This window comes from Rhinoraja longicauda, chromosome 18 (genome assembly GCF_053455715.1).
Source record: "Rhinoraja longicauda isolate Sanriku21f chromosome 18, sRhiLon1.1, whole genome shotgun sequence".
Classification (NCBI taxonomy): Eukaryota; Metazoa; Chordata; class Chondrichthyes; order Rajiformes; family Arhynchobatidae; genus Rhinoraja; species Rhinoraja longicauda.
Genome location: NC_135970.1, coordinates 12,848,158 through 12,863,104, shown reverse-complemented (window position 1 = coordinate 12,863,104; position 14,947 = coordinate 12,848,158). Strand labels below are relative to the sequence as shown.

The 14,947-nt window shown below is 44.7% G+C and overlaps 1 protein-coding gene across 2 annotated transcripts in view; it reads right to left on the bottom strand.

Annotated features, from left to right (window-relative positions):
- Positions 1-14,947, bottom strand: part of LOC144602254 (N-acetyl-beta-glucosaminyl-glycoprotein 4-beta-N-acetylgalactosaminyltransferase 1-like) — a 569,664-nt gene that overhangs the window by 50,959 nt on the left and 503,758 nt on the right. For both annotated transcript variants that reach the window (XM_078415127.1, XM_078415128.1), the window contains exons 12-14: positions 9,782-9,882; positions 5,750-5,820; positions 3,158-4,445 (exon numbers count right to left, since the gene is read on the bottom strand). In XM_078415127.1, coding sequence (XP_078271253.1) covers positions 3,158-4,445; positions 5,750-5,820; positions 9,782-9,882 — 1,460 coding nt within the window. The remainder of the gene's footprint in view (positions 1-3,157; positions 4,446-5,749; positions 5,821-9,781; positions 9,883-14,947) is intronic.

Here is a 14,947-nt window from a genome sequence, read left to right as displayed (position 1 = left end):
GGCCCTCCTCATCTATGTTAACCCCCCCACCCCCGCACGGCTACGGCAGGGCCTCCAGACACACTCTTCACGAACACACCGTCCCTCACCTCCTGCAGCCACTGCTCCCCCTTCGTGCGCGGGGGCGCCTCCTGCAGCTGATCTGGGAACCCCCAGAGCACCTCCGAGGGTGCGATATGTGAGCCCACAATCCGCTCACGGATTCTGGAACCGACCCTCTCCTCCATCCAACTTTGCCGCCATCTTGAATACCTTATGACCTGATGATGGGCCATTGGATCCCTGTGATGGATTACGGAGGTGAGGGTGGCTTCAGAATCTTACCCCAGTGATGTATGGTCATGGCTTGTCAGAGATAGACATTGCCACCTAGTGATAGACAATCTGCAGGGCGGGCGATGAGGGATTACGGCCAATGGCAGATTAGACCTGTGCTATGCACATAACAATCTCTCCAGAAAGGAGCACTGAACTCTTGTTACATTCTGTCAAGCAAGGTTGCCAGAAAAATGACAGCACCTATTTTGCTTTCATAAGCTGCAATTCAATATTTACATCCCTGCAATCAAACCACTTTTACATTGTGCAACATTTACTCTGGCAGAATGTGGATACCTCACACTTTATTAAAAATGGTTCACATTTCAGTCTTCATTTCAGGCTAAATAAAGAAGTGGGTTCTCTGGCTTCTGTCTGTTATGGAATCATACAACGATTGCAGTATAGGAGGCCATTCAATCCATGGGCGAGTGTCAGATGCTAGCAGAGCAACCAGAGTTGTCCCATTCCCCAGTCCCTCACCAATGCCCTGAAAACCATTCTCTCTCAAATGTCTCTCCAATTCCCTTTTCAAGGCAAAATGTGTTGGTATGAACTGCAGATGTTGGTTTACATCGAAGATATTCACAAAATGCTGGAGCAACTCAGCGGGACAGGCAGCATCTCTGCAAGCTATTTTAATTTCATTTACCTAGGTCCCCGTGCATGTCTTCTTTTTTTCCAAAGCCCCCTACTCTTTCGATTACCCAGTTTAGTTCCCCTCCCCCACCTACATGGCTCCCATATCATCTTTCCCCACAGTTCCCATCTTCTGACCATGACCCCCCTCCACTCCTATTTGGTTCCATTCTTCCTTTCTTATCACATTCCATCATCTGCAGCTCTTTGTAGCCTCCATTTATTCCCCCCCCCCCCCCCCCCTGCCCAGCCTCTGTTGCTATCCCCACTTTCCCTCCCACACCCAACTCAATTTTCCAATCGGCCCCCTCCTCACCTGGATCCATCCATGCTTTGCTAGCTCATCCCACCCTAGCCCTAGTCCATCACTTCTTTATACTGGCCATCTCACCCCTACTCTTCTCGGCCATTGTGAAGGTTTCACGACCTGAATCCATCAGAAGGTACCGAAGCTTGAAAGCACACACCACAAGACTCGGAAACAGCTTCTTCCCCTCTGTTATCAGGCTTCTGAATGACCCCTTTAAGAAGCTAGTCTACTGCCTGATTCACCTTTACCCACTGAGGACAATCGACTTTGTCTATGAAACTGGTAGTATAAGAAAATAACTGCAGATGCTTTTTTTTTCACTGTTGTATATAGTAACTCTACTGTATATTTTACACTTTCACAAACTGCTGATGTTATATAGTAACTCTACTGTATATTTTACAGTCTGAAGAAGGGTCTCGACCCGAAACGTCGCCCATTCCTTCTCTCCTGAGATGCTGCCTGACCTGCTGAGTTACTCCAGCATTTTGTGAATAATTGTCTATGAAACTGATGCGCTACAATGCTGAGAACTGTACCTTGCACTGTACCTTTCCCTTTACTCTTTCTGTTGTACTTGAGTTTGAACTGATTGTATCGATGCATGGCATATCTGACCTGTTTGGATAGCATGCAAAATAAACCTTTTCATTGTACATGTGACAAATATAAACCTAAACCCTGCACTCCGTTGTTGCCCGGCCCTCTGAGTTCCTCCAGTGTTTGGATTTTTACACCATCGCGTTGCCTCATTTATCAATCTGCTCTTCACATGCAGCCTTTAAATGGTGCACCATCCCATTAGGAGTGACCTTTAAGCAGTTGCTGCCTGGCTGGATTTGGTGCCTTCCCAAACGGGTGCCTAAAGGAGGATGAACCCCATTTTGGATGCTCTTTAATTGAGCCCTGATTGCAAAGGTTGCTCAGATTTGCACTGATATAATCAGGTAAACAGAGCTGACACCCACAGACAGGACCATAGCATGTGCGGAGTCAATGCCGAGGTCAATCCCAGGTGGGTTGTCCATTTTTAATCCTTCTCTCGTTAATCGCAGCATCCTCACGGATGGCATTGAGGCATTTGTTGGCTGGTAGAATATTGGGCAAACCCACAATTAAGGAATTTCCAGACAGGTTCCATTAGCCTGAAAAATCAGCAAAGTACTCAATTTCCTAGACCATGAGCGTATGCCACAAAACCTCCCTCAAAACTGAGCTACATTTGGAGAACACAGACAAAAAACAACATTGAGAGAGAAAATTATCCGAGTTTTGCAGAGAATGGAGGGATATGGATCATGTGCTGGCAGATGAGCCATATCTTGGCACCATGTTTGGCACAGACATTGCAGGCCGAAGAACCTGTTCCTGTGCCATGTTGTTTTATGTTCAATGTTAGAATTAAACAGGATTGGCATATTACTTTGCAGTTGGCTATGTTCTTGCTACAGAGCATTAAAATAGACAGTTTAAATTAAAACACTTTCCTAAACCAAGTAATTACACACAATTGTGCCGCATGGTGGCACAGTGGTAGAGTTGTTGCCTTACAGCGCCAGAGACCCAAGTTCGATCCTGACTACATGTGCCGTCTGTACGGAGTTTGTACGTTCTCCCAGTGACTTGCATGGGTTTTCTCTGGGTGCTCCGGTTTCCGCCACATTCCAAAGACGTACAGGTTCGTAGGTTAATTGGTAAAATTGTAAATTGTCCCTAGTGCGTAGGATAGTGTTAATGTGCGGGGATCGCTGGTCGGTGCGGACTCGGTAGGCTGAAGAGCATGTTTCCACGCTAAACTAAACTAAACTAAAGCATTGAAAAAGACATTTTAAAATAAAGTGCTTTCCTAAGCAAAATAATGCAACGTAAGTTTGGTTCGAAGGTACGTACCCTCCATTTTTTTCATTCAGCTTCTCCATGTACTGTGCTAAAACATCCACCACCTCACTCTCACTCATTTGCAGGTTGCCAGAGACATTGCACCTCAGGTCGTTCCAGTCCGACCGCAGGAGCTCAAAGTCCATGGAGCTGACGCTGAACGTCCGCTGCCAGTTGATAGATTCCTCCATCCAATCTTGCTGCAGCTCAGTCTCCTCATAACTGTAAGCCGTCAGCCCGTCATCAGTCACCTCAAACTGATCGCCGTAAAGTTGCTGGGATTCACTCAAATCACCGGCCTTCCAGTAGGTTGGTTCTTCACCAAAATCCTCAGCAGCCACGGCCGTGGGTTTAGGCGGATTCCTTTTTTTGTAGAGGGCAACATCTTCCTTGCTCACAACCTCCTCACTCATAAAGTGAGGGCGAGGTGTGGCGGTGATGTTGTGCCTGCTCTTGTCCTCCCTATTCTGTTCCAGCTTTCTCTGCAGTGCCTTCCAGTTCCTCTTCATCCTTTCTATCGTAGTCACCTGAAAGGAATCATTTTTAGCTTCCCACACCTCTTGCTCCTGAGAGGTTGTGTTCGGTAGCCAAAACATTTTACTCGTGAGGTACAGTGTTGTCTTTTTTCCCCTTGCAATGGAAGTCAGGTTCCGTTCTTTCTTCTTGGGGACCGGGTCTTGCAATTCACTAATCTTAGATCTGCTGTGGAGGTACACTCCAGGAAACAGTTCCTTGGGCTTTTCTCCAAGCGAGGGCTTTTTCTTTTTCTCCTGAGGTCTGGTCACATAGACTTTATTGTGAAACCTCTTGAGGTTGCCAAGTCTCTTTTTATGGATCCCCGTGTGTGCAGAGTTACTTAAAAACTGTTTGGTTTTACTGGGGATGAGCGGAAAGGAACTTTCTGGCTGCAAGCCCAACAACCGACTCTTACTGAGTTTGGCCGCAGCTGACTGACTAACTGTCTTTTTATTTGACTCTTCTGGGTTCAATTTAGCCCAGGTTAGTGACCTACTTTGTCTGTTTTTTGGTTTTTGGAAGAGGCCCATTTCCTGACCGTTGTAGGCAACAGCTGATGGGGCCACATTCTTCCTCTGAGGAATTGGATGCAAGGCCTTTTGCTGTGGCTTGATCATGTGGAACTCCTTGATCTTGGTCTCTTTGTCATGGCTATCCCTTGCAGCCAGCTGGTTGTGAAACAGGCTGCTATTTACCCTTTCTTTCACATTGTCCTTGTTCCACATCACCTTGCCGTTGCCCTGTAAGGATTCTGTATCCACTCCTTCCGATTCTTCTGGGAAATCTATAATGTCCAAAATGGATGAATTATAAAGTAAATGAAAGATAGAGCATTAACATTAAAAGTGATAAAACATGAAAATTCAACTCCAAGTGCCAAGCCAGACAATATTTTTTTTAACAATGAGTAGTGAACACACGCACAGATGTTTGGCCTGGATCCTTGTTGTTTAAGACGTGTACACCTTGATACGTTGAAAGGAACCGCAGATGCTGGTTTATACCAAAGATAGACACAAAGTGCTGGAGTAACTCAGCAGGTCAGGCAGCATCTCTGGAGGAAAAGGATGGGTGACATTTCGGGTCGGGACCTGAAGAAGGGACCCAACCTGAGACGTCACCCTTTCTTTTTCTCCAGAGATGCTACCTGATCCGCTGAGTTACTCCAGCACTTTGTGTCTATCTTCTGTACACCCTGCTGTGCAGGCTTGGCTGCGACAAATCGAGTCAACCCCCACTTTAACGTGGCACACAAAAGTCTACCATGCAGGCAAGTCTTGCAAAGTGCATGGGTCTCCAAACACTGGATAGAGCAGGTTTTACCATGGGTTACAGGATGCTTTGACATTAGTTAAAAGAATCCAAGGAACACACTCATGTTCATGAGATTCTTACATAAACTTTTCATTGTTTATGATCACCTGCAAACCTCTCCTTTCCATGCCAATAAATCCTGTACACTATGGGGCTGTTGAGACCCTAGCATAATACCATCGAGCCTTCTACATATTTTTTTAAATCTCTTCGCACTCTTCCCTCCCCTCCCCCCCCCCACTTTTCTTGCACATTTGGAGCTCTTTAAGCCAAATTCGTTGTGGAAAGGGCTCCTTTAAATACATAATATGTTGCAATTCCACCTTAAGCTGTCAGTGTGGCAATGGCAAATTTCGCTCTAGAGCAATTTACTCGAGATTAATTCCAAAATATGCTCTTTAAGCATTGAAGAGGGAGCCGGGTGGCTTCACATGGCTTCACTTGGCTCATGTGTTTCTAGGCAAGGTATTGGAGATGCTAATGGTAGGTGCCAAAAACATTAACAAAGTTTTGAGCTATCAATATTCACAAATTCTTTCTGTTTTCAAATCTTGACCAAAAATAATCATGTCCAGATTGCTTGCTTTTATTTCAATGCTGAATAGAATCATTTGTGAGACAAAAGAAGGTCAAATAACTAGAAAATATAAAATGATGGGGAAGGCTCAAGTAATACGTTAAAACCAGTAGACCAGAAATATCTATTTACTTTCTGCAAGATCCTCTGTAATTCTCAATAACACAACTGACCAACTGACTGCCTGTCACTCTTACCCTCGGGGTTATCAAACAAGAAAGGTTTGTTCTCGTCTTCATCCATCTTCATGTACTTGTAGAATCCAAACCTGCCGGGAGGAAAGACAGAAAATTCAAACAGAGCTGTGACACGGTTTAAGTTTTACACATCTTCAGTGGTGATGGATGGACAATGTGGATAAAAAGGAAAGCATAACAGGACCAACCCCAGAAATAAGGGAAGGGAAGATAATAGATTTACATTCATATTTTTTTTCAGGAGCAGAGGATGTCACAAAATGCATTAAGCTGATAATTTTGAAGTGTGGTCCGTAATGCGATGCAAAATAATACAGGAACATTGGAGTAACTAGCAGAGGTCAATGGAGGTGTGATCTGCTGAGCTCCTGACATCTCTTTCCATCGCCCACGAGGCAGAAGTCAGGATGTGATGACAAACTTCACGGTTTTGTGCATGAGTGCATCTCGAAAAGCACATGAGGTGGTCCATCCAGGACACTGCGACCCGCTTGATTTCACAGCCACGACCTCCTGCAGCAAAACACAATGGGTGCTCCAGGCACCATCCAACGTCCCCTCGATAACACCACCCAAACGCATGGTATCTATGGTGTGGAAGGACAAAGGCAGCAGGTACACCATCACTTGCAGGTCACAGATGTTTACCTGATTGTGGGTGTTGATGTTTAGACAATAGACAATAGACAATAGACAATAGGTGCAGGAGTAGGCCATTCAGCCCTTCGAGCCAGCACCGCCATTCAATGCGATCATGGCTGATCACTCTCAATCAGTACCCCGTTCCTGCCTTCTCCCCATACCCCCTCACTCCGCTATCCTCAAGAGCTCTATCCAGCTCTCTCTTGAAAGCATCCAACGAACTGGCCTCCACTGCCTTCTGAGGCAGAGAATTCCACACCTTCACCACCCTCTGACTGAAAAAGTTCTTCCTCATCTCCGTTCTAAATGGCCTACCCCTTATTCTCAAACTGTGGCCCCTTGTTCTGGACTCCCCTAACACTCCCAATGTTTAATTTATGTTCTCTTCTGACTCACAGACATACAAATTAAGTACAGGAACAAGCTATTCTGCCCTTCGAACCTGCTGCTCTATTCAACATGATCATGTCTGATTTGATTGAAGCCTCAACTCCTCGCTCCTATCTACCCACGGTACCCTTTCAACCCCTTGATTATAGTGTGTCTCTCTACCTCTTTCTTAAAAGTATTCATAGATCTTGAGGAAGTCCAATACCCTTTGACGAAGAGAGTTCCAAAAATGTATGACCCTTAAGAATGGCCTCACTTCTGTCTTAAATGGTCAACATCTTATTTTTTTTAATGTGATCTCTAGTTCTGGACCCTCCCTCAAGAAGGCATAATCCTCTCCACCTCCACTCCGTTGCATCACTCAGGGTCCTGCATGCTTAGCAAATCTCCCCCCCATACTTCCAAACTCCATCAGATACAAGTCTCGCCTGTCTAGACCTTCCTTGTAATTGAAGCTTCCCATTCCAGGTTTTAGTCTGGTAAACCTGAGCCAATGGCTTCTGATGCATTCTGATACAAGGAGACCAACTCTGTAGGCCATGCTCCAGATAGGTTCCTTCCAAAGGCCTATAGAGCTGGAAAAAAAACTTTCCTACTATTCCAATAATCCCCTCAGCAATTTCTAATATATTATTTCATATTTTCATATTTTCATATTTCAGATACAACGCGGAAACAGGCCTTTTCGGCCCACCAAGTCCGCGCCGCCCAGGGATCCCCGCACATTAACACTATCCTACGCACACTAGGGACAATTTTTACATTTACCCAGTCAAATTAACCTACATACCTGTACGTCTTTGGACGTATATAACTCCTAATTTCATGCAGTATCTGCTGACTTGTCTTTTGTGAATTGTACATTTGGGCACCCATGCCCCTCTAGTCCTCAAAGCATTGACATGCCTTGCCATTTAGATCATAGGTTTCCTTAATATTTTTTTCCAACAAAAATGAATAATTCTCCATTTTCCCTCATACTCCATACCACAGATCTTTGCGTACTCATTAAACCCAACTGTATCCCTTTCTTAAGTGCTCTCCTACCCATCTTTGTGTCATCAGCAAATTTAGCAATCACATCTTTAGTTCCTTCATCCATGTCATTTACATAAATAGCAAAAGCTATAACACCATTTTGTAACATTACCAGTCATGGCTGCGGGCACAAGAAGAGATATTTCCTAGTTGTTAAACTAATAATGTGATGCAGATTTCTGAATGTATTTTCAACATTCAGTACACTCTGATTTGCATAGTATTACACACATAAATTTGGGTGCCACTGTCTGCATGGTTCAAAATTGGAAATGAATGGGACATACAGTATGATTGTGCATGTTTTGCTGTGCAGCCAAATAATGAATATCAGATATAAATCTGAATATTAAACCATACATCATATTAGAAAAGATGCCTTTGGGGAAAGACTGGACATCTTTTATATAAACGCGGCAAAATAGCGCACTGTTGGAGCTGCTACCGTATAGCACGAGAAGCAGGTTCAATCCTGACCGCATCCTGTTTATGTGGAGTTTGCACATTTTCCCTGTGATTGCATGGGATTCCTCCGGGTAGTCTGGTTTCCTCACTCATCCCAAAGACATGTAAGTGTGTAGGTTAATTAACCTCCGTAAATTGCTCCCAGTGTGTGGAGATTGGATACGAAAGTGTCACCAAATGCTGGAGTAACTCAGCAGGTCAGGCAGCATCTAGGAGAGAAGGAATGGGTGACGTTTCGGGTCGAGACCCTTCTTCAGACTGATGTCGGGGGGGGCGGGACAAAGAAAGGATATAGGTGGAGACAGGAAGACAGTGGGAGAACTGGGAAGGGGGAGGGAAAGAGAGGGGCAGAGGAACTCTCTTGAGTTAGAGAAGTCAGTGTTCATACCGCTGGGCTTGGCTGTAAGCTTCCCAAGCGAAATATGAGGTGCTGTTCCTCCAATTTCCGGTGGACCTCACTATGACACTGGAGGAGGCCCATGACAGAAAGGTCAGACTGGGAGTGGGAGGGGGAGTTGAAGTGCTCAGCCACCGGGAGATCACCGGGAGATACGAAAGTGGGTTAACATAGAACTACTGTGAATGGATGATCGATGGTTGGTGTGGAATAGGTGAACTGAAGCACCAGTGTATGTGCTGTATCTTTCAATTAATCAATCAATCAATTGAAAATAGAGCTACATTTCAGGATGCACTTCACACAAAGGGTGATGGGTGCATGGAACAAGCTGCCAGAGGTGGTAGTTGAGGAGCTGTTTGAGGCAAGGACTATTCCAATGTTTAAGAAACAGTTAGACAGGTACATGGATAGGACAGGTTTGGAGGGATATGGACCAAAGGTGGATGGGTGAGACGAGTGTAGCTGGGACATGTTGGGCAAGTTGGGCTGAAGGGCCTGTTTCCATGCTGTATCATTCTATAATTCTATGACTCCAGCCTATGGATCTGGAGCAGGCCAGAGCGATATCCAGGCTGGAATTCATTCCAGTACCATGATCCCTTGGCAATTTTGGAGGAAAATCTTATTAGTGAAGCAAAGCTTATTCTGTTCTGCAACTGAATGAAACATACTGTATTTCTAACACTTACCATTTTATCTCTGTAAGTGGTAGGAGAATGTGGGTTTACATAACACCCATAGAGCCATGGGCCATGGGGGACATTTAGGACCTCTTTCAAAATGAGTATCAACCCAATTAGAAACCAAATTTTGACCCCAATCATGGAAATGTAATAACTCAAATTACAAATACCTTGATAAGATCATTAAAGGGCCTCAGAAGAAAACTCACACAAAGACTGTAGGTAATTGATTACAGAATAATTTACGTATTTAAATCAAGGCGTTGCTAATGGTGTTGATAGTCCAGTTTCAGCAATAAACCCCCTGTTTGGCCGAATGACAAAGCTCCACAGTGGATGTCAACATTTTTAGACTGTTGTTGAAATCTAATGCATGTAATGGTCAACATTCAAACTGTAGCCCTGGGCTCTTACTTCTCCAAATACAAAGGACTCTCTCGGTAGAAGCATTTGTTTTCTGTTTCCATGTGAGTGAGCCGGGTGAAGTCATTCGGGTAGACAAAAGACAGGTAGACCTATAGGAGCACACAAATAACATGGTAAGTATAGCGCCCACCTCCGTCATCATGATTCATTTGACTTACATCATTGACTTGATATGAAACGTGAAACATTGCTTTGAAAACATTCTGGATGTGAAGTTCCAAAAGGAGTCTGGTGCCATACCTTTTGTGAGAGACAAGGATTGAAGGAAATTTGGGAGAGGAGAGGAAACTCGTGGAAAATAGTAATGCACATAACTGGTCAGCAGTCTGAAGAAGGGTCTCGACCAGAAACATCACCTATTCCTTTTCCCCAGAGATGATGTCTGACCCGCTGAGTTATTCCAGCGTTTGCGTCTATGGTCAGCATGACGATTGTAAGAACATTTTTGGAAAAATCTATTCAATTTCTTTTCCATATGTACAAATAACTGATATTACATAAATATATATAAATATATATATATATATATAATCAAATATATATATAAAACAGCATATGTAACAAATCAATGTTATAATGTTAAAAGTTCATGCTTTGTTTCTTCAGTTTTCCCAACTCTCTATTTCTAAAGGTTCACCTTAATAATGGGACCAAGAATCTGATGAAAGAAAAAAACGTTTATTACTTTGCAGGAGCTCGGGATTTTTCAAAACACTTTGACTGTAAGGATATTTTTCTGAGGTGTGATATAGAAATGGTGATGGCCAAGGTCACGCAAGCAGCATCAGTCTGAGCTGATAAACCTGGACTTGCATCCATTCGTTGGGTCAACTTGAATTCACAGTTCCCTGCGTTGCAATCCACAAGAATCGTTCTTTGAAGTTGGAGGGTGTTTTCTACAAAAGCGTGACTTTGCTCCGTTTTGTTATAACATTTTGTAACGGGAAGACGACTGCATGTTCTGACCAGATCTGTTTCCCTGATTTCTCCTCCAACTCTCCTGATCTCCAGCCTGATGCTGCCTGACACACTGAGTTACTCCAGCATGTTGTACATATTTTTTGTAAACTAGCATCTGCAGTTTATTGTTTCGGCTGTGTAGTTGACACCATTAATCTAGGATATAAATCTGGAATAAATCTATTGCTTTGGCTCTGGTGACACTGGTCGAATGCAGAGGTGGGGCTGGCCATCCCCAGTCGGGAAGGCACCACGCTGTGCTTGGCACCACTGATATGATGGATGAAGGCATTTCATTGCAGCCTTGCTGGAGCAAGAGGACAGTGCAAGGCTACGCCACCAGCAATCTCAGCCTGCTGGTCGGTCAATGGAAGATCTGTCATGTTATGTTAAAGAACTCTTTATGTAAGGGCACACAAAGTGCAGGAGTAAGTTAACGGGTCAGGCAGCATCCCTGGAGATCATGGATAGGTGACGATGCTGCCTGACCCCATTCCTTCTATCCAGAGATGCTGTCTGCCCTGCAGAGTTACTCCAGCATTTTGTGTTTTTATCTTAATGCCAGCATCTGCAGTTCCTTCCAGCACACCACTGCGTTACTTCAGAACTTTGTATATATTTTTGTAAACTAGCATCTGCAGTTTCTTGTTTCAACTATGTAGTTGACACCGTTAATCTGGGATACATTTGCAAGAGTAAGTGTGGAATGCTGATTGCCTACCAGTATTTCACACAAGGAAGCAGTTATAGCATAAGAAAATAACTGCAGATGCTGGTACAAATCGATTTATTCACAAAATGCTGGAGTAACTCAGCAGGTCAGGCAGTATCTCGGGAGAGAAGGAATGGGTGACGTTTCGGGTCGAGACCCTTCTTCAGACAGTTATATTCATAGAAGCTCAAGAGTTGACTCCTTCATGCTGACTGCTACCATTGCTACAATGAGAGCGCATAGATATGAAGATCAGTCCATCAGTCTGAAGAAGGGTCTCGACCCGAAACGTCACCCATTCCTTCTCTCCCGAGATGCTGCCTGACCTGCTGAGTTACTCCAGCATTTTGTGAATAAATATCTTCGATTTGTACCAGCATCTGCAGTTATTTTCTTATAGATATGAAGAGGTCATTCACTGTGAGGCAGCAATGGTATTGGTATATTGTTGTCACATGTACCATGATTCAGTGGAAATTTTTGCTTTGTGGACTATCCAGGCAGATCTACAAGTGCAACAGGTAGTGCAAAAGAGTGCAGAATAGAGGGCAGATAAAGTGCAGAGAGATGACCAAGGTGTGGGTGTCCCTTAATTATGTTGGCTACTTTCCCGAGGCAGCGTGGAGTGTTGATGGAGTCGATGGAGGTGGAGGTGGTTTGTGTGATGGACTGGTCTGCATCCATGACTCTGCAGATTTTTGCAGTCTTGGGCATTACAGTGATTCGGCACAAATTTAACATTGCCCCAGAAAGAATTCAACAGAAAGTTTGAAAGTTAAAATATACAATGGTTAGCGTGTAGAATTCACGACATAAGTTGAATCAGAAATACATCCCCAATCAGTTCCACTGAAGGTATTATAATTTACTTCCGAAATCCATTCGACTGACGTCAAGGGACCCATCTTGTATTTGACACCATTAACTTGGGATAAATTTCTAGATATACAATTTAAAAGATAAATGAATAGTTTCTTGGAAAAGAAAGATTTCTTGGCCATTGTAAGTTGATCCAAGTGTGTATGTGAGTTGTAGAATCAAGGGTGGTGGTAAGGAGTGGGTGAGAGGGGTGGGGGGGGGGGGGGTTGAAAATGTGTGGAAAGTTAAAATAAATGTTATTTATATACAATTATTGTAAATGGGTAGTTGGTGGTGTTGTAGCCTCGGTGGACCGAAGGGCCTACTATTTGTACTGTATTTCTCGATGACCCTGTAGGTATGGAGATTGAGGAGGCACTCGAGTTCAAAATGGTTAGTGGGGGAGTTATTCGATTCAACATGGGGCGGCATGGTGACACAGCGGCAGAGTTGCTGCCTTACAGCACCAGAGACCCGTGCTCGATCCTGACTACAGGTGCTGTCTGCATGGAGTTTGTACATCCTCCCCTGACCACGTGGGTTTTCCACGGGTGCTCCGGTTTCCTCCCACACTCCAAAGATGTACATGTTTGTTGGTCAATTGGATGGAGTAAAGATTGTAAATTGTCTCTAGTGTGTGGGATAGTACCAGTGCACGGGGGTGATCGTGGTCGACGCGGACTCGGTGGGCCGAAGGGCCTGTTTCCGCACTGTAGCTCCATCTAAACTCTAACCTAAACTAAACCTCCATTCTAGTTTGGAAGTGGTATAATTACATGATATTTTAGATATATTTTAAGAGGTGAAAAACTAACTGCGTTTGGATTGACTTGGTGATGGTCTTATTTGTGGAGTGAAATGGCCATAAAATTCAAACCATCCAATGAGATTGATTTTATTCTGCTCGTATTTGGCCACTCTACCACTAAATGGGCGTAGAGGGAACGATAATCATTTAACACTCCAGCGGTTTAAACTTACGAGGAAATGATGGAATTGTTTTCTTTAGAAACGAGGATAGGTGGAAGTGATCTAATTGAGGCTTGTAAAATTATGATAGCAATTCTTGAAACCAAGTAGGCAAAATGTGAGTTACATTTACATGAATTAAACATCAGGACATTAAGAAGGCAAATAGTGGGTTGTGAAATCATTTATAAACGAAAGATATTGAAGCAAGCAGGGGAAACTGCACTTTGGGGATATGTCGACATGGTCTGGAAAGAGGCAGTGGAAGATTGCCTCAGACACCATGAGCTGAAGATGCTCAAAAACACACGGGCTTAAGGCAGGCATGACAACTTGCCTGAAGTACTTTAACACAGCAGAGTTATCTTTTATATCTCCTAGTTAATAAGTTTGCAGAATACACCAAGGTTGCTGGAATTGCGGTCAGTAAGGAAAGCTGTCAAAGCATACATACAGTGGGATATTACACAATTGGGAGGTGAAGTGGCAGATGGAGTTTAATGGGAGTAACTAGGAGGTGCTGCACCTTGGGAGGTCCGTGGTTCATGACAAGACCCTTAACAGCATCTGCTTTTGTTGTTGGAAGACAGCAACTCTACCATTGCACAGCAATGGAGTTGCTGCCTTACAGCGCCAGAGACCGGGTTCAGTCCTGACTAACGGCTGCTGTCTATATGGAGTTTGTATGTTCTCGCTGATGGGTTTTCTCCGGATGCGACGATTTCAGTCCTCATGAGAAGATTTAATAGGAACCTGAGGGGCAACCTTTTCACACAAAGAATGGTTAAGAATAGAACAAGCTACCAGAAAGAGTGGTTAAGAATGGAACAAGCTACCAGAGGTAGTTGAGGACAGGTGCTTGGATAGGAAAGGTGTAGATGGATCTGGGCCCAATCGCAGGCAGGTGGGACTGGGACTAAGACTAGGACCAATGTCGAGGGGCATCTTGGTCTGCGTGGGCATCTTGGTCCGTGTGGGAATCATGATCCGCGTGGGCATCTTGGTCCACGTGGGCATCATGGTCCATGTGAGCAGCTTGGTCCGTGTGGGCATCTTGGACCACATGGGCAGCTTGGTCCACATGGGCATCTTGATCCGTGTGGGCATCTTGGTCCGTGTGGGCATCTTGGTCCGTGTGGGCATCTTGGACCACATGGGCAGCTTGGTCTGTGTGGGCATCTTGGTCCACATGGGCAGCTTGGTCCGGGTGGGCATCTTGGTCCGTGTGGGCATCTTGGTCCGTGTGGGCATCTTGGACCGCACAGGCATTTTGGTCCACGCGGTCATCTGTGACTGCATGCGCATCTTGATCCACACAGGCATCTTGGGCCGCACAGGCACCTTGGTCTGCGTGGACATCTTGGTCTGTGTGGACATCTTGGACCACACAGGCACCTTGGTCCGTATGGACATCTTGGTCTGTGTGGACATCTTGGTCCGAGTGGACATCTTGCACTACACAGGCACCTTGGTTCACACGGGCAGCTTGGTCCGTCCGCATGGGCAGCTTGGACCGAAGGGCCTGTTTCCACGCAGTATCATTCTATGACTCTATGAGCAGCATCCTTCCCCAAAACGATTGTTTCCCAGGCCATGAGGGCCATGTGATTCCTGCAGCCCTTGCTGTCGCTATACGCTGATCTTTGAAGGCAATG